General features: G+C 48.2%; 1 protein-coding gene across 2 annotated transcripts in view; it reads left to right on the forward strand.

Annotated features, from left to right (window-relative positions):
• Positions 1-852: 852 nt before the first annotated feature.
• SCAF4 (SR-related CTD associated factor 4) overlaps positions 853-19862 on the forward strand; it is a 30146-nt gene continuing 11136 nt past the window's right edge. Inside the window, exons 1-13 of one of the 2 annotated variants that reach the window (XM_064728856.1) lie at positions 853-1010; positions 8205-8288; positions 8863-8907; positions 9910-10071; positions 12090-12225; positions 14434-14573; positions 15056-15232; positions 15448-15548; positions 16043-16090; positions 17182-17290; positions 17595-17762; positions 18345-18430; positions 19289-19479. In XM_064728856.1, the coding sequence (XP_064584926.1) occupies positions 981-1010; positions 8205-8288; positions 8863-8907; positions 9910-10071; positions 12090-12225; positions 14434-14573; positions 15056-15232; positions 15448-15548; positions 16043-16090; positions 17182-17290; positions 17595-17762; positions 18345-18430; positions 19289-19479 (1477 nt within the window). In that variant the 5' untranslated portion in view covers positions 853-980. The remainder of the gene's footprint in view (positions 1011-8204; positions 8289-8862; positions 8908-9909; positions 10072-12089; positions 12226-14433; positions 14574-15055; positions 15233-15447; positions 15549-16042; positions 16091-17181; positions 17291-17594; positions 17763-18344; positions 18431-19288; positions 19480-19862) is intronic. The other variant, XM_064728865.1, reaches the window with a different exon arrangement.

Consider the following 19862-nt stretch of genomic DNA (forward strand, 5'->3'; position numbering starts at 1 on the left):
AGCAGGAAATTAAAAAAAAAAAAATTAAAAAAGCTTTGAAATTGAAGGTGTGACACGTCTCAGGAATTATTTGCTCCCCAATACCCAGAAAGTTTAATAGAAATCACAGGTTAGGATTTGATCAGTGCTTCTCTAGTGTACCAAGGAAATCATCTTTATCCTCTGTTATCATCTTTGACCAGAGAGTTGTCACTGGCTTTGGATTTATTTATCTTCCCTCAAATACAACATAAATATGAATACAAATATAAATATTTATTTTTTTAGCAGTGTTTTGCAAAACCAAAAATGCTTACAAGTTAATTAGTCACACATTCCTTATCAGGCTTTAATACTCCGTGCTTACATCCTACAAAAAAAAACACTAACAGGACACGAAATTCGAAATTTCATTTTTATTTTATTGCACCCACTGAACTGAGCCGAGTACAGCCGAGCCCAGCCGAACCAAGCCGAGCCGAGCCGAACGCACGAACGGCTCCGAGCTCGGCCGAACTCGGCCAAGTTCAGCCGAACCGAGCCGAGCTCTGCCGAATTGAACCGAACCGAGCCGAACGCACGAGCGGCTCCGAGCTCGGCCGAACCGAGCCGAGCCCATGAGGGGCAGCCGCCCCACCGCTGTGAGGGGCGGGCGCACGGCACCGGTGGGCGTGCCGGGGGCTAGGGCACTAACGTTGCCGCCGCCGCCATTCCCGCCCGCCGTAGCGGGGGTGGCGCTGACATGGCGGCCGGCGGTCACGTGGCGCCGCCATCCCTCCCGCCCAACGTCTCGCGTGGGCCGGGAGGAGGCCCGGCCGATCCCGGCGTGCACCGCGCCTCGCCCCCCCCCGCCCGTCGCGCGGTCGGCCCGGGCCGCGCGCTGCCCGCGAGCCCCGCCATGGCCGCCGCCATCATGGCCGCGCCCTGAGGGCACCGACCGGCCCTGCCGCGCCGCCCGCCCGCCCCGCCCGCCGCCGCCGCCTCCCGCCGCCAGCGCCGACATGGAGGCCGTGAACGCCTTCAACCAAGAGGTGGGAGCCGGGGAGCGGGCGGCGAAGCGCGGGCCGCGGCGCGGGGGGGGGCACACACGGCGGCCGCCATCGCGTCCCCCGGCTCCCCGCGCTTCCGGCCGGGCCCGGGCCCGCCGCCTGCGGCCTGCGCGGGGAGCGCCGGCCCGGGCCCGCCGCCGGGCGGGGAGCGCTGCTGCGGGGGAAAATGGAGGCGAGCGCGGCCGGGCCGTTCAGCGGCCGCTCCGCGAGGCCCCGCGCGGGCCGGGCCGGGCCTGCACGGCCGGAGGCGTTGGAGGGAGCCCCGGGCCTGCCCGGCCGCCTCCGTTCTCCCGCCGCTGCCTCGCTCCCCTCCGGGCAGCGCCGCAGAGCGGGGTCCGGGTGCCCGGGCTGTCACGCGGTGCCGGGGAAGCCGCGGTTCGGGACCGGCCCTTCCCGGTAGTGGCCTGGCCAGAGAGCCGCGGCACGGGCACAGCCTGCAGGGGCAGGGAGCCATGGGACGGGGCTCATCCCCGGGATGGGACTCGGGGATCGATCCCAGTTCCGGGGACTGGACGGGCTGGAAGGCGTTTACTCGCTTTTCCTACGGCACAAAGGTCCCTCCCTGACTTCTTCTGGTTTTGGCTTGGTTTATTTCTTAGTCAGTGGGAAGCAAAAAGGACCGTGGTTGTTTTTTGCATAATATATAGCAACTCCATCCAGCCTCTGCTGTGTAAAGTTTTTGACACGTGACTTCAATGATTATTAATTACTGTTAGTTGTACTTCTGCCTCGGTCGGACAGTGTGGCTTTGCAGAGCCTTCGTGGGCACAAAGTGACGTAGAGCTGAGGCAGAGCCTTTGCCGGGTTCCTGCTGGAGGCTGTGCCTGCCTGTTGAACAGAAACAGGAGGGATGGCAGCTGCTCCCCTGTGCTGGACTCGGGATGTGTGAGGCTCCCTCTTTGCTAGGCTTTGTCACACGCACACCTGGGAATGCCCTCATCCCTACCAAAACTGTGCAAGAGCCAAGGGAAAAGTGGATGGCATGCAGATCCCGTTAGTGGTTTATTTGCCAGTGTTTTGGGGGTTTTGTGCAGCTCCAAACCAGTGGGATGGCAGGTGCAAAGCCGCCTTCCCCAAAAACCCAAAGCAGCACACGTGTGTCATTTTCAGTGTTGCTAGAAAGAGACAGCAGCGATATTGTGAATTTCCTGCCTCGGTGTGAGCATGGTGCAGGCAGTGCCCAGGGCTGTCACAGTGACCCCGGTGCTGGTGCTGAGCGTGCCTGCAGAGCAGGAGTTGGTGCTTGGGGATCCCGTGACCAGCCCGTGTCCTGGCAACCCGTGTTTGCATCCCACCTCTTCCTGTGCGTGCGGGAATGCTGAGGGAAATCCTGCTGGGGGCTGCTGGTGGGGTTCAGCTGGATCTCACATCTGGGGGAGAGGAGTGCACTCACTGAAATCCCTGTTTGCAGCCCTTGGCACGCCTGAGTGCTTCCCTGGAGCTGCTGGTGTGTGGAGCAGCACATGGATAACTGCAGGGGCTCTGTGCTTCCTGCCCTGCTCCCTCTCAGGGGCTGTGCAGGGCATAAAGTCCAGCTCCACACTGCTCCCTTCCCTTTTCCTCCTGTGTTCCTGGAGCTGTGCACGCTGACAGCAGCTGTGAGGGGGTCACATTTACGGGCAGGTTTTGCTCCTTTCTGCCCTTTCCCGGGGACAGAGCACTTGCTCCAAAGCTCTGGGGGTTGTTCCCACGGTGGTGGGGTAGCAAGGGCTGGTGAGGCCTTCGGGGTGCCACTCCCACCTCACTGATGAGTTACTGCTTTTATTGGGAGGGAGCAGCTTCAGCAGTGAACGTGGGGCAGCTACAGGATACCCTACAGGAATAGAGAACACCCTACAGGAGTACAGGATACCCCACAGGAATACACCATACCCTACAGGAATACAGGATACCCTACTGGCCTGGAGTTCCTGCGCTTGCTGGAAGTGCAGGAATTCCTTTACAGTGCCACTGGAGCCAGGGAAAATTGCAGTTTTACCAAGGCAAACCCAGCTGCAGTTTGGATGCTGGAGGTGATTCCCTGGAGGTGGCACCTGCCAGCTCTTGGCCACTCTGCCTGAAAAAGGAAATGCCACTTACTCTGTCAGATGGTCCCATCATTTGGGGGTTTTGGGGTGTTGGCAGCAGTTTCTCAGATGGTGGGAGGCCCAAGTTTAAAGTGTGGCTGTAAACCTGCTGGGCTTGCTGTCCCCTCTTGGGCAGGGAGAGAAGTGAGTTTGGCTGTGGCAGGGGGTGGGAACTCCTGGGTTGTGTAATTTGTGTTGGATTGTGGTGCCATTGCCAATCCTGTTCTTTGGACCTGCGTTTTGAGTGCAGCTTTGCCAATGAACATCCTCTTCCAAGTGCTCATGTTGCTACAGGAGCGTGCAGAGGTTTTGTATTGGCTGCTTTATTTTCGTGCAGCTGTGGTTTGAGCAGGTGCTGCCAGCTGAATGGGGGGATCTGACAGGTCTGGAGTGCAGTGTGTGTTCTCTGAGGAGTTCATTTCACCAGTTAGAATTGATGTGCTCTTAGGTGGGTATGTTATGTTACAGCATAAATAAATCACAAAAGTCAACTGCATAATGAGACAGAACTTTTTATGGTTTTTAGGAAACAAGCAAACATTTTTCTTTGAAAAAAAAATTTAAAAACCACACCCCCAAAACACAAACAAAAAACTCCCCACTGAACATCTGCCATATAAATCCTTGGCATGTTTTAGTTTAGGGGATGCCTGTCTTTTTCTTTAATCTGGAAAACTTGAGGCATAGTTTAATGGTTATAAAAGTTAGAAGTAAAGATTTTCTTTTCCACAATCTTGCTGCTAGAAGTAGAATAAAGTCAGCTTTCCTGTTTTGTAATCTTTTATTTGTGTTGAGTAATGCACATCGCTCACTCAGTCCCGTGTCTCAGTGTTAATGTGTGCCCCTGAAACAATTGATCCCCCACCTCCATGTGCCTGGAGACAAACACACGGGAGGTGCTGGGGCTGTTATTTCAAGCTGGAGCTGCACGTTCCCTTTTGCTGTTTGCCCATCCTTAGGGCACTGGCCAGTTTGGATCCAGTGGGGCAGTTTGTGCCCGTTGGGGACAGCCCTCCCCTCCATCCTGAGGCGCTATAAATAGAGGGCAGCAGGATATCCTTCCCGTGGTTCTGCTGCAGTTCCTGGAGCTCAGCATCCCCAGTGGGGCTCCGTGTGCACAGAAAAGCAGAAGGACACAAGTGCCAGGGTCTGCCTGGGCTCTCTTTGCCCTGAGCCTGTTTGCAGGAGCCCTGGCAGCTGTGACATTGTGTGGGGATTCCTGGTTGGAAGCAGGGGCACCAGCAGCTTTCCAGGAGATGGGCTGGACAAAGAGCCCTGCACTGCTCCCCAAAGCTGCGTTTCCAGAGCACATGAGGAGAAACAAAACTCCATTCTGTGCCCTTGCATGATGTCATTTTCATGAGAGTATCTTTTGTGAAGATGTTTCTCCCCAGTGGTTCGGGATTTGTGAATGGTCTTTCCAGGCCGCAGAAGTAGTTTGCTTGATGAAGTGCTGCTGAGCTTCATTGCCTGGGGGTCAGAGCTGGTCCAAGTCAAATCTCACTTATTTCCCAAAGAATGCAGCCTGACAGCTCTGGGTGTTGCGGTGTTCTCTTACCTTCAGCAGCACCTAACACTTGCTGTGCTTCACAGCTGGTGGTCAGGCATTTCAAACTTGCATTGATCCTGTGAGATACAGCTTAGCAACACATCCTTCTCCTTCCCTCAAGGAAAAATGGGGGCCTGAAGAGGAAAGGGATCAGTGACTTCTGTAGGGGAGGGAAAATGTCTAGAGTGACAGAATTGCTTTTAGAGATCTGGCCATGCATTAGCAATAAAGGTGTTTTGTTAACAAAATAGTGCAATAGCTGTGCTTGGTGGTTGTGTCCTCCACAATCCCTTTGTCTCTGTACAGGAACAAGTAACTGCAGCTAGGCCTGTGAGTCACTGGAGGTTGGCTGCTTTCTAAATGCAGGAATAAAATCCATTCCAAAAGACAGTGAATGAACGTGGAGCCTGCTTTGGGAAGGGCTGTTGGACACCCAAGGCGTGTTGGGATGGCTGAGGGTGTGTTAGACTGCTCTGGAAACTGGAGAAGGGGAGGCTCAATGAGGTGTCCTGACAATGACCTGGGTGCTTGATATCCCCTAATCACTAACCCCTGTCTGCTTCTGGAGCTCCTTCCTCTCTGTGCCGCTGCTGTGCTCTGGGGTTTGTTCAGTGACTGGATAAAACGGGCCCGCAGCTCTTTGTTTGTAAACACAGACACCTTTCTATGGCACAGACACTTGAGCAGGAGGGCCAAGCCAAGGAAGTCAGCTCAAGTCCTAAAAGGCACTTTTACTGTGTTACCCAGACATAAAACAGATTTAACATCATACATCAAGCTGGGTAAATGTTAAAGTAGCACTTCTCCCCTTTACTTCAGAACCCCCTGGTTCTCAGGCTTCCATGTAAACTAAACCATCAGGGGGCATTAATTATAGAATGAGAGAAATGAATCATTTGCTGCTCAGAAGGCTGAGGAGTGAAGGCCATCAGCGCCTGTTCCTTGTGCACTGCCTGCACCTCGCTGGGCTGCTGGGCTGGAGCAGGGGCCCAGTGGGAGCTGGAGGGGCTGTGCTCACTCTGCCCCGTGTGAGCTCCTGGATTTCACACTCACTGTGCATTTGGGCACAGGCCCTCTGGCCTTGGTCTCCCTTTTGCTGGCCTGCTGTGCTTTAACAGCATTTTTAGCCGAAAATGAGCAGGTGAATTTTCTGCCTTTTGCATCCCTGGCTTTGCAGATACTTTACTGTGTACTTCTGTCCTGCTGGGAGAAGCACCCAGAAATACTCTTAAATCTTAAATATTTTGTACTGTGGCCTGAGTTTAATACCCTTGAACACCTCTGCTTCTTTTGTATCCACATCCTGCAAAGAGGCAGTTAGGGGCAGTAAAAGCAGAAAGTCATTTCTGGCAGGTCGCAGCATTGCAGGCACAGGTTCCTGTTGTGAGGCAGGACTCTGGAAAACCTCAAGCTGTACATTTGCTTTGCCTGTGTTACATCCTTGTTTTTTTTTTTTTTTGTAAATAGAGTGCAAATTTTTGTGTCCAAGTTGTTCCTTGAGCTGATCATGAGAAACTGGATGTATTATTGTGAACCAGCCCTCTATAAATAGTGCTTGGGTGACTGTTTTATATATTGATTTGGGAAATGTATGTGCAAGAAGATCCAGGTCTAATTGAACAAATACAACTGGAAATACCTGGGTGTCCTCTGAGCAGCTCCTCCTTCCAGCAGGGAGAAACCACAAGGAACTAGGAAGGGAGCTAAAGTTTAGCTGTAGCCATCTCTAAAACATGGTGTTGACATGTAACATACCAAGAATGACGTCAAAATTGACTATAAATAGTTATTTGGTGTTCTGACATCTTAGGTAGTTTCAAAAAAGGAGCAAAATTCTGAGGTGAAATTCCAGGAGGTGTTGGGGGGGGTGAAGAGAGAGGGATGGATAGATAGATGGATAGATAGATAGATAGATAGATAGATATGGACACTCCTGTATCAGTGCTTTCTTTTTCCCTGGCAGTTTGTGTCCTGGGATTTTTATTTTTTTCTGTGTTTCCCCCAGTTGCAATGTCCTGCTTGGGATACTTTTAGGACATTTCTTTCTGTTATTTTGCTGCTCTCATTTCTTGTCACCTTGGGCCCTGCTTTGAGCTCTCCCAGTTTCCTTGGGGTCTCTCCTTGTGTTCCTGAAATCCAAACATCAAAGCAGTGCTTCCACACCCGCTCCTTTGTTCTTTTTCTGTGGGACTGGATCCTTTCCTGGAGGAGCCAGTGGCTTCTTCATGGGTAAGGGAGGGGATATGGAGTGTCTGTTGTAATGCTGCCTCTTCTTCTTCCTCCCCATCTCAGTTTTGGAGCCTTCTGGTGGTTTGTTTGTGGGTGTTGGGGTTTGGATTTCTCCCCCCCATTTTGTAACCTCTTCAAACAGATTTTCCTGAGATTTAATAATAGCACTGACTTTGTTCATCAGGAGTCTCTGCACTTGATTCTAAAGAACAAGAGCCCTCTCTCCTTCTGTGTTTTATCTGGCAGTTTTCATTTGTCCATACTGTGATTTCTCAGCAAGCAGTGATGTTAGCTGGGGTATCTCTTACAGCTGCAGTAAAACCCCAATGTTCTGGCACAAGAACTTGCATTTTGTGGGGATGAATAATGAGAAGTCATGGGCTTGTGTTGGTGTTGGAAAAGGCATGTGGCTACCACTGTCTGCAAGGACAGCTTTTCTTCTTTCCTGTCTCCTGGAACAGGAATCAAATTAAGATAGTAGATACAAAATAAGAAAGTAAATTTCCTACTCTTGGTGTTTCCTAAGTGTAAGGCTTCCTTTTGTACAGCTCAGAGCCCTGTTAGCACTTCCCTTTCCTCTGAGCTTGTGGCCAATTTTTTATCCCCTTCATTGATGGTTTTTTTCCTTAACTGAGACAGTGGATAAATCTGTGTAAGTTGGTCACTTCACCAGTATCTTGGAACTTTAATTAATAACATAAGAGACAAAGTTTTAAATGACATCTTACTTTCCATTACACTGACAAATGGAGACACTTTGATTCTCTTACTTTGCTGTGTGGCAAATAATTGATGACATTTTTCACTCACATTCAAGGGCTCAATTTTTTCTTTATGATGAAGACAAAAATGAAATTATGTAACACAAACCAGTTTTTTATGTGATTTGTGAGGAATATTTCAAGGTAAAAACAATTATGTATGTATGCTCAGCTTTCTGTGTGCAGTCCTGGTTTCCCTCAGTTTCTGAAACGTGGAGCTAATGCTTATTTTCAGTTATGGCCAATGTCACCCATCAAGATGACACATAACTTCTGTATACTTCACATAAACCTCTCTAAACTTCACATAATATCAATAACTTCTGCAGAGGTTCTCCTTGAGGAGTGAACTTTTCCCCTGGGAGCCACATGGAGGGTCAGGCAGCCAAGTTGGAGCAGTTGTTTTTAGCTGGTAAATGCGGATTTCCTTGGCTTTGTAAAGCAGCCGCTCCTCCCAGGGCCAGCCAGCACAGTGTGGGATGGCACCGCTCCAATCACCCACCTGAAATGTTGCTTTTGCTTAATTGCTGAACTTGAGAGTGCATTTCTAATGTTTGTTTTCTCTGTTTAGCTCTTCTCACTGATGGAGATGAAACCTCCTATTTCCCGAGCAAAGATGATTCTCATCACAAAAGCTGCCATTAAAGCTATTAAGGTAAAGTACAACAAAACAAAGATGAAACTGGAACAGCAGCACTGTTTTATTATTTCACTTGTAAGTAAATACTCAGGATTTCCCAATCTCAGCTTGGGGGATGGTTTATTCTAGTTGCTGTTAAGGCTGTTGTCTAGAAACAAGTGGGTGGTGAATCTCATCCCTTGGTTTTGGGCTGGGAGCAAAATGCCAGCTTGATTTCTTTGAGTCGTTGCTTTTTCATGCTACACCCACTCGAGTGTTGTGATTGTGTGTAATAAAACTAAATATTGCAGGATGCAGCTGCACCTTAGCATGTGAAACCAGTGTGGATTGCAGAGAAAGTAAATCCAGAAAGCTTTCACTAGTACTTGGCAAGCTCTGTGCCTTGTGTGCACACTGACACACTTCTGGCTTGGGCCTGGCTTTCCCCATGGAATATTTTTCTGTTTGGGAACATTCTGCATTTTGGAATGTGACTGCAACGTTCTGTAGCCTTTCTGAAATGGTAGTAAGCACAAAGAGTTAAAATGCTTCTAAAAGGATGTGCCACTGCTGAGCAGATGATAAATGAATGGATGTATTTATTTTCCAGCTCTACAAGCACGTTGTCCAGATTGTGGAGAAGTTTATCAAAAAGGTAAAAAGTAAAAAAAGAAATGTATTGATATGCATTGCTAGATATTGGTAATAATGCTAGAGAATAACCAGAAATGTTTGTTCCTTAGGGATTGAGGGAGGAAGTTCTGGTTTGCTAGGTATCACTTTGTCTGTGTGAGTTCCACATTGTAGTTTTCCATAACACATTAAGGAGGGAAGGAAGGCAGTAAATGGTGAGATTTCCACCTTCCCTGTGCAGCAGCTGGGGAGGCACCTGGAGGTGCTGAACTGAAAGGAATCATCCCTGAGACAATAGATAATTCCAGAGAGTGCAGTGTTCATGCTTGCCTGGGCAGGAAGAGCAGGGCTGGGCTGCAGAGCAGAGTTGCAGCCCCAGAGAAGAGTTCCAGAGCAGGACTCCAGCCCCAGAGCAGGTGTGCAGGGAGGCTCAGAGGGTTCCAGCCCCAGAGCAGGGTTCTGGTTCCAGAGCAGGGTTCTGGTTCCAGAGCAGGTGTGCAGGGAGGCTCAGAGGGTTCCAGCCCCAGAGCAGGGTTCTAGAGCAGGACTCCAGCCCCAGAGCAGAGTTGCAGCCCCAGAGCAGGGTTCCAGAGCAGGTCCCAGCCCCAGAGCAGGTGTGCAGGGAGGCTCAGAGGGTTCCAGCCCCAGAGCAGGTTCCAGCCCCAGAGCAGGTTCCAGCCCCAGAGCAGGTGTGCAGGGAGGCTCAGAGGGTTACCACAGCCCTCAGAGCAGGGTTCCAGTAGTCAGGTTCCCAGCCAGCCCAGAGCAGGTGTGCAGGGAGGGTGCAGAGGGTTCCAGCCCCAGAGCAGGGTTCCAGCCCAGAGCAGGGTTCCAGAGCAGGTTCCAGCCCCAGAGCAGGTGTGCAGGGAGGCTCAGAGGGTTCCAGCCCCAGAGCAGGGTTCCAGAGCAGGTCCCAGCCCCAGAGCAGGTGTGCAGGGAGGCTCAGAGGGTTCCAGCCCCAGAGCAGGTGTGCAGGGAGGCTCAGGCTCTGTTCCCCTCTCACTCACCCCGGTGCTGTTTGCAGTGCAAGCCGGAGTACAAAGTGCCGGGCCTGTACGTCATCGACTCCATCGTGCGGCAGTCCCGGCACCAGTTCGGCACCGACAAGGACGTCTTTGGGCCCCGGTTCTCCAAGAACATCACTGCCACATTCCAGTATTTGTATCTGTGTCCATCTGAAGACAAGGTAAGATGAGCCCTTCAGGTGTTGCTGGGCTCTGATGGGTGCTGCCTGGGTAGAGATTTGGGGGTTCTCTCTCACCCTGGCAGTGACTGCTGCTGAGGGTTATCACAGATGACAGCTGAATGCAAATTCAAGTTAAAATGGATTTTGCCTGACCTCATCAGTTTTTTTACACACACTTCAGCAGTGTAAGTGTGGCAAAAGTTCTTCTTGAGGCTCCTTCAGAACTTCCTGCCACAACAAGACAGCATTGCAGGAGAAGCTTTGGTTTTGTTGGCAGAGACTGTTCTGTTCAGAAATGTTTTCTAAGAAAATCATCATGTTCATTTCTTTAGTCTTTTCCAATCCAATACTTGAGTTTTGTTGGTGCTCTCCACTGCCAGGGCTGGTCTAAGGCCTCATTTTTCTTAGTTGTGCTGTACCTTTTAGTAGAACAGAGGCTCAGAAAGTGCTGTGAGTTCCTGATGGTCCAGAGAAGATGGTTTCTGTGACCTTTGTCAGAACAGTTTTGAGACTCCCAAGAACAGTGTGGTTTAGAAGCTGCCAGTTGGTTTCCAGAAAATCACCTACTCCCTTTCTCTTTGTAAGAGTGAAATAGTCCTTTTCTACCTGACTTCCTCTCTGACTCTCTAAATAAGCTTTTGAAAGGCTTTGATGCTCTGCAGTTTTCTAATGTGGAACATTTAGACCTTCAGGCATATTTGATATTTGGGAGCTCCTGGGTTGCTGGCCTGTGAAACAGAGCAGTCTCTTCTCCTTTCTGCATTACCATTTTGTTCATCTGAGTGAATGAGACTGTCCATCTCCTTCATGGAACTACTTGAAATAGGGAATATTATTATTTAAAACACACTTGCTTTAATGAAGTTCTGTTTCCTAAAAAAAAAAAAAATACCCTAATCTGCAGATCCTCAATGGCTGTGGGGGATATCTGAAGAGGATAATGCCACTTTTTTTTTTAACAGCCTTTCTGTAAAATTAATATGTGACTGAAAATTGGAGTATTGCTTTTGCCCATTTTTTGACCTTTGTATGATTTTCAAGTTCTCTGGGGAGATAAAATACCCAAAGCAAAAAGAAGTTAACTGTTTTTCAGACCAAAATGTTACTTAAAAATAGACATTTCGAGTTTCTCTATAATGGATGTTATTTTAGCAAACATTTTGTAAAATTTTTTAATCACTTAGTTAGAGGTGGATTTACATGGGTGTATAAAACTGAGTCACAGTGAAAGAAGAGAATCAATTCATTTGAACTAAAAGGTGCTTGAAGCTTCTGTGTGTGCAGGTGAATGACTAAGTCTGCAGAAAGGGCAGCAATCCAACGTGTGTTCTGCCTTCTACCTGCTTGCACGTTCCAGCTGAAGCAGCACAACTACTGAGAGTTTTTTGTTTGAATGCTGGGCTGAAGAAGGAAAGGCCAGTTTGCAGCTTGTTCCTGGAAGCTGCATTGTTCTCCATGTACAAAATAAAAAGCTTAAAATAACAGCTGACAATCAGAGACTCTAAATTAATCCTGCAGTGATCAGCGAGGATGTTTCCACTTGCTTTCCTCATCTTTTGGATAATGATGGAGATGCAGTTTCTGGTCTCAGCATAGAATTAGGCACAATACCAAGCAAGGTGCTCAATCTGACCTCAAGGTGTTGTGGCAGCATTTTCTGGTCTAACTGTCCCTCTCTTCATGAAGGCTTTCCAGCTTATTTTCCTTTTCTCTTTTTGGTCACATGGGTTGGGTGTTTCATCCCTGTGCAGACATGGGGCTGAAATGATGTTCTGGATTGTCCATCACACCTGGATTTCTGCCTGGCCAGAAGAGTTTTAGGGAAATGTCACAGGTTGCTGTGACAGTAAAAAAAGTTGGCAGTTTTTATCTTTGCCACTTCAAAGGTGTTGCTGCCCTCTGTCACGACACAGGGCTTGTTAAGTTGGTGTGGTTATGTCACTTGCTGTTCATTCAAACCTTCTCTGCAAACAGAAGAAAGCTGGATTCAGCATCGGTGCTTCCTTTTGTTTCAACAGAGTAAAATAGTTCGTGTTCTGAACCTCTGGCAGAAAAATGGAGTATTTAAAATTGAAATCATTCAGCCTCTCTTGGATATGGCAGCAGGAACCAGTGCCACTGCACCCATGGCAGAGAATGCTACTAACAATGAAGGTAGGAATGACATTTTAACTTCTGCTCTCAAAGGGCACATGGCAGCAGCCTGTTTGCCTTCAGCACAAAGTGTCTGCTCTTAGTTCCAGCAGTGACATAGCAGTAAAGTCAGCTTTGTCACAATGAGCAGCCAAACTCGTTTTTAATAAGTACTGATACTGTACTTCAGAAATGATCAGCATGTGAATACTGACTTGGAAAATATATTAAATGTATATATGCATGTGTACATATATATACAGGTGACTTCAGGGTGCCCTCTTAAACAGATAATATTTTCTCTTTTGCTTTGGAATATTTTTATGTGATTTCTCAATTTTATAATTCTGATGTTATTTTTTTAATGCCAGAGTCCAGGTAAGCAAGTGGGATGTTGGATGTTAAAGAGCTTCATCTTCCTTTCAGTCAGCTCAGTAGCTGAAAGCAGCAGCTGCCAGTGTGTGAGTGTGCAGCCCTGGCAGTCTGGGGCTGGTGTTTCACTTCCAGGTTCTCAGAGAGAGCATTTGTGCCTGGCATTTTGCACGGGCTGCTGCCTGAGGAGCACTGACCTGCAGAGCCCAGCAGTGCCAGGCTGCCCACAGTGCCTGCACTGACCTATTTAGTGCCACAGCAGAGCTTGCAGGGAACGTGCATTCCACAGTTCCTTCTCTCTGCAGAGAGCAGCTTTTTGGCTCTGCACTCGTGTTTCACACTGAGCTCCTCCTTATTTACTGTGCTCGTGGAGTAGGACTGGGAAAATGGAGTGGAGGGAGTGAGGTGTGCTGAGAGACAGCAGAACACTGAAATACCTCCAGCTGTGTTCAGGGAAGTGTGTCCCATTAAAGGCTTTCTAAACCTGCCAGGGCCAGGGAATGCCTTGGCCTCTGAGCCTGGGAACAGAGTGGTGGCTGTGCAGTTGAATTTTGGGGCAGGTGAGGGGCACTGCCTGGCCAGCTCTCTCTCCTCTGTAGTGGTGAGCAGGTTGGCTGCCTTCTGCAGAGATCTTCTGTGAGGTTAGTCAGGTGCACCAGAGGGGGTAATTTGGCCCTGCAATAAATATGCTAATGAATACTAGTAATAAATATATTAATGCATTATGTGAAGTAGAGTCTGTTTCACCCATAAAACCCGAGAGAAATGCAAATTTTCTCCCTTGAGCAAGCAAATATCCTGCTGGATGTATTCAGGAAATAATTGGGGAGTTACTTTATATTTAAAAACAACACATACCTTTTTGCTTTATTTTTATGTTGCATTTCACTTCTGGGAAAGTATTGTTCAACACATTTGCCTGTGCTTGCTGCCTGTCAACACTGGAGTTATTTGAAGTGCAAACAGAGGAAGGGCTTTAAAGGAGTAGCTATTGCAAGGCAAATATGTTTGCTTAGTGTTTCAAACTCAATATTTCTATCTGTGGAGTTTTTTTAACTCACTCCTTGTGCAGCTTTATTATGTCCATTAAAACAGATCTGGTGAACAATAGTTACTCACAGTATGTAGGAATTGATGGGATTATTGCTAATTTATGTGGTACTGGCAAGATGTTTATTCAGAAAGGTGTTGTAATGTAAGGTAGAGAGAATGGGAACACTAATAGAATATCTGAAATTGTGATCTCAGTTTCAGCAAAGCTTAGTGGAAATGGGAATCTTTTCCTGGAAAAATGAGTAAAAATCATTTTCCTGGTGGGAGGATTTATCCGTCAGCTGCTGGTGTGGCATGTGCACATGCAAAAGGAACATGTGAGCAAACTTTATCAAAGAAAACTGCCTCTGAAGTAATCCTTAAAAACCTTTAATTATTGCCAGACTTGTCTGCAGAGGTTCAGTTACTGGTGGAAAATACTGAGAGAAACTCAGCTGCTCTTGCAGTGAGCCATGAGGATGAGCCCAGGCCTGTGGAAGCAGAGCCACCACTTTCAGGGTATTGAAGCTCACTGCTAATGCTGTTTGAGTGGTGAGAGCTTTTCTAAACCTGCACAGCTACAAACACAGAGCTGGGAGCTGAAATTCCGTGCGGGAGCAGCTTTTCTGTCCCAGTGCACGCCAGGTGCAGGTGTGAGCAGTGAGCGGAGCGGCTCATGGCAGAGCAAACAGCAAATGCAGCTGGGGTGCTGCAAATAGGCCCTTGTGGGATAAATAAACAGGGGGTGCAGGCAGCTGCCACTTGCTGTGGGGAGCAGGAGGGCCCTGGGCAGTCTCACAGCCCCCCTGTGCTCTGGCCCCCCAGGCTCGCCGCCCCCTCCGGCCAAGGTTCCCTCGGAGCCGCCGCCAGTGACCGCCAACTCGGTGCCCGCCGTGCCGCAGCTGCCCAGCTCCGACGCCTTCGCAGCCGTGGCCCAGCTGTTCCAGACCACGCAGGGACAGCAGGTAACCTGCTCGCTGTGCCCTTCAGGGCCTGCCTGAAACGAGGGGAAATGGTGCCACTGACAGCCTGCCTTTGCAGCGAAAGCTTCCCAAAGGTCTTCGGTGGGATAGAGTATTTAATTCTTCCATCCAATAGTTGTGATATTTGATGATATGTCCCTGAGTAATAAGTTACAAATTGATGCAGTAGCAGGGTTTCTGGAACAGGTGGAATATCTCAAAGAAAATGAGGAATTTTATTGTTCAGTCCATTTGCTGTGTGTTGAAGGGCTTGAATACTGCAATGTTGAGATTGTTGAATTTTGCCACCAAAGTATTTAAAAAGGGTCTCCTGGTCTTGCTGTTAATGCTCACAGTTCACTCAGGTTGTGCTGTGTTCATGCCCTGCCATAATCTGTAGTGACATAAATTTATATCCTACAACTCTTTCAATACTTGGTGTTTATATGAGGACATTGACTTCATACTGTCTCACATTTCTGTAGCTGCAGCAAATCCTGCAGACCTTCCAGCAGCCTCAGAAGCCCCAGTCACCGGTCATAGACAACACTGTGATGGCTCAGGTTCAAGCTATTACTGCTCAGCTGAAAACCACAGCAGCACAGCCCCCAGAGCAGAAAGCTGCTTTCACAGCACCTGAGCAGAAAACATCATTTGACAAAGTAAGTCTTGGTTTGCATTTTCTCAAGATGGAGAAATGTGGTTTTGGACAGTTTTTATGTGGTATTGGAATATGGATTTCTGTTTTTCCCCAATTCTAACCTTGTCTTTAGTATCAGAGCTTACATTGGTTGTAAGAATGTGATAATAAAGATATTTTGGCTGCCAGTTGGGTAAGATACAGAAAAAATAGTTGTGCTGATGTGGTTTCTTTCAGAAGCTGCTAGATCGGTTTGACTACGATGATGAACCAGAAGCTGTGGAAGATTCTAAGAAAGAAGATTCAGCTCCTTCCCCTGCAGTGTCTCAGCCAGCTTTGTAAGTTGGGTGTCATAATAAAACTGAGAAATCTTACTCCTAAAACACTTTTAGGTTAGAAAGTAGATTAAAATTCCAAGTTAGTTCAGTTTAACTGAATTAACAGTCCAAATTTCAAACACTGTTAAGAGGTTTTGGTGGGGTGATTTTTGTGTCTCTTTACTTTGGTGATCTGATGTTGCCTCATTGGTGGAGGACTCTGTTCTGTAGAGAAGAGCTCAGTTTTGGTTGCAGGATGAATTCCATGTTTTTACAGTACATCTGAGGGTGTCAGGGCATCACTGGATCAGCTGGATTGCTTTACTGACTGGGGAAAGGTGCTCTTCCAAACGTTGTGATAGTTTCTAGTATTCAAGAGATGAAAATTGGCTTTGCAGTTTTATGTTGGCAAACATTCCATCCCCACACAAGCCAGCTCAGGCTCCTGTTTCCCTCTTGCTGTGCATTATGATGAAGTCTGGAATGACATGACCACATGCCAGTTTTTTCCACAGGACCTCTCTCTCATTCAGTGCACAGGCTGGATGGTGCTCAATGCCGGGGTTAGTCCATATTTCTTTTTTCCCTGCTTCAGTGCGTGGCCCCATGTCTTACTCTGTATCTGCATCTAAAGCCTGCTCTCAAAACCAGAACCACTAACTCTGTCATCAGCTTTCTGCCTGTGTCTCTCACCTCGAGCACCTCATGTCCACCAGCAGTAGCTCATTCAGGGTCTCTGAAGGAAGTGGATAGTATTTGCCTTAGAATGCAGATGGAGCTCTGGAGTGCAGGAAGAGGAGGTAGGTCACAGGCACTGCTGGTGTGTGCCCAGCTGGAGGCTTGTGGGCATGTTCATGTTCTGTAGGTGGTGCTTCAGGGCCTCACAGCTGTGCAGGGTGCCCCTGAGGGTGGCATCCCAGTGCTCCCAGTCTGGGGCATGTGAGCTCAGCAGTTCTCTCTATAAAGTACTGATCTGTCCACAATCTTCTCAGAATTGTCTTCAGACTCTGCAAAGTTCCATTTCCCATCACCATCAAATTCCTTTCTGCCCTGAAATGCTGCTGAGTTTCTTGCACAGGCTGCATCCTGCAAGCAGGTCCTGTTACCTGCAGACCTCCAGAATTCCCTGAGCACTGTCCATTCTGTGTGTTGAATCAGGAAATGATGGGCATCACTGTAATAAACCTCATGTGATAGCCACCCCCTTCTGCTCTGCCCTATTTCCTCCCAAACCAAAGTGTTTTCTTACAGCAGAGGTACAGCCAGTTTCCTCTCCTTGAGGGAAGAAGCATTGCTTCTTTTGTTCCCAAAAGAGGAGCTGCAAAGGGAGAGACTGAGCCTAAGGCAGAAAACCTTCCTGAAATGTTTCTGCAGGCTGAGATCTTCAGCAAGCTCATAGAAGTGCAGGGGCGAGAGAGGCTCTAACCTTTGTGTAGCATTTATGTAAATGTGAAAGGACTGCTCTTAGAGTGGAGCAAAGATCAGGAAACCACTCTTTCTTCCTTTTCTTTTTTTGTTGGAAACGGGATCATAGCAAAGATAATTGTTCTGTCTCAAATAACAGCCAGAATGTGTAAATGTGCATAGAAATCTGTCAAATAAAGACAAACCTGTGCATCTACTGACTTGTCTCACCAAAATACTCCTGTTTTAGTGGGTTTCCAGGAGAAGGCATGCAACAGCCAGTGTTTCCTCAGCTCCCAAACATGGATCCATTTCAGCAGCGGATGATGGGAATGCAGCAGGATCCGATGCGGCACCAGGTAACCCAGGCTTTTCCCTTGTCCCCCTCTTGTGCTTTCCATGCTTTGCTGTTTCCTTTGGTGCAGCAGGAAGGAAGTGATTTTCCTGCTGGTGAGCAGTGAATGTGGCTTAGCCCTGCATCTTCCCAAAGAAACATATCTTTGGTGTCTGTCCTAGTCAGGCTGTGAAGGACAAGATTGTTACTTGTGCACCCAAATGCTTGGCCTGCTTCATCTTTTTGTTTGTTTCCCCATCTTTTACAGCTGGGAAAGTATATGTAATTCCTCCTTTTAGCTGGAATTCTATGTCTTTTCTTCTCCCAAGGTGCCTCTTCCTCCGAATGGGCAGATGCCAGGCTTTGGTCTCCTGCCTACCCCCCAGTTCCCACCCATGGCTCAGCCAGTGATGCCTCCAGCAGCACCAGTGCAGCCAACTTTCCAGTCTCCCTTCCCAGTGCAGGCTGAGCCACACCTGCAGAAACCCCACCAGCAGGTGAGCAGGCCAACTCCGATGCTCTCATACATGTCTTTCCCAAATGTGTGTGGATTGTCCTGGAGCAGAAGTGTCAGCATGACCAGGACACAGCTGGCTATGAGGCTGGCTCTGCTGAGAGAGAGCTCCAGGTCTTACCCCTTTCCCGTCTCCAGCATAATTCAGCTTTAAAGTAATTTCTTAGAGTATCTTGGAGAAAAGTTGCAGCAGATCTCACTTTGCCTGGGATTTTGATGATGGAGCATGATCCACTGACTGATTTTAAGGAATAGAAATGTTCTGTGGAGATGCAGGTGTTGCTGAAATGGGGTGAAATGTGGAAACCAATAATTTGCAAATTGAAAATGGGAATTGTGTGAACTATTTCTATGGTGCCTTTTCAGTGGCTGTGTTAAGTACATGCAGTACTGGACCCTCTCCCTGCTAGTGACCACAGGGTGAAGGTTTTGAGTCACATTACTCTTTAATTTCACACATTTGAATATTCAGTATACTTTCAGTGCTGCTAATTTAGTCTGAGCATAACAAGAAATAGAATGCTTGTCCTGCTCACCCCTAACACCTATCAATTTCATGTTTTAGGATATGGAAGTGGAACAGCCTCCCATTCAGGAGGGAAAACGGCATGTTTCTGACAGTAGGAAATCAAGATCTAGATCTGCATCAAGGTAAATGAGTGAAAGTTCTTTGAGTGAAGGAATGAAAAGCAGATTAGCAGCTCTAAGATAATGAACCTCTGAAGTCATCTCCCTTCTAGGGAAAATATTGTATCTGTGCAGTTCTCTCTCACTGCGAGAGAGCAACTTCTGTGCCTTTCAGTCCAGAGTCAATTTTAGGGAGGCAGAATGTGATTTTTTAGAGTACAGGCAAATTAAACTCACTTTTCTTATGAAAACATTTGTGATCTGTGACTTTGTGTGTCACTGAGCCTGTGTGTCTCATCCCAGCTGACTGAGCAGATCTGGCTCCATTCTCTGTTTAGTTGCAAGAAGTCATCTTGTTCACCAAGATGCAATCGCTCTGCACGACTTCTCTGAAAGTCTGCCACACCCAAAGTGGTTTAGAACTTGAACATGATGCAAAATGTAATTTCAGTGGCAGAATTTCTTTATAATTTATTTATAATAATTTTTAGCCATTTCTTTGTAAAAGCAGTAAATATTTGCATCATTGATGGAAGTATAATTTTCCCTGTGTTGAAGTGGACGCAGTTTTGATGGTCAACTTCAGGACAAAATTGCTACATGACGAGAAATTCTTTGTGTGAACGAGCTGGGATTGCTGTGTTCCCTTCCTGAGGGAGCCCTTGGGGTGTTGTATGAGTGAGGCTGTGTCAGGCTGTGAGCAGGGTGCCTTGGTTCCCACAGGTCCCCCAAGAGGAGACGCTCGCGGTCGGGCTCGCACTCGTGACAAATTCTTTGTGTGAACGAGCTGGGATTGCTGTGTTCCCTTCCTGAGGGAGCCCTGGGGGTGCTGTACAGCTGAGGCTGTGTCAGGCTGTGAGCAGGGTGCCTTGGTTCCCACAGGTCCCCCAAGAGGAGACGCTCGCGGTCGGGCTCGCGCTCGCGGCGCTCCCGGCACCGGCGCTCCCGCTCGCGCTCCCGGGAGCGGCGCCGGCGCTCGCCCAAGTCCCGCTCGCAGGAGCGGCGCGAGCGCGAGCGGGAGAAGGAGCGCCGCTCCAAGGGGCTGCCCCAGATCAAGGCAGAGACTGTCAGTGGTGAGTGTGCTCCCTTCTGCTTCTCTGGGTCACCCTGCACCTTCCCGTAGAGCCCGGTGTTCTCACTGCGCTCCTTGGGGTCAGTGCTGCTGCTTGTGCTCTCCAAGGCTCATCCAAACAGAACAAGAGTTAACTGCCTTGTGATTCCTGGTAGCAATCTCACCACACTTCCCTCTGCTTCTTTACTCATATTTAGCATTTCTGGAGTATCTCCAAGTTTGAAATATTTTGGCTGTAAAATATGAAAAAGCTGAAACCCCATGTTTTTCTTTTCCTTCCTCCGAAACATATAAGGTAAAGCAGATTTGTCCGAGGTGACAAATTAACAAAATGGATTTGAGTTAATTGTAAATTATTACAATTTTTCTAAGCATTCAGTCTTG

Source organism: Zonotrichia leucophrys, chromosome 1, assembly GCF_028769735.1.
Source record: "Zonotrichia leucophrys gambelii isolate GWCS_2022_RI chromosome 1, RI_Zleu_2.0, whole genome shotgun sequence".
In the NCBI taxonomy this organism is placed as follows: Eukaryota; Metazoa; Chordata; class Aves; order Passeriformes; family Passerellidae; genus Zonotrichia; species Zonotrichia leucophrys.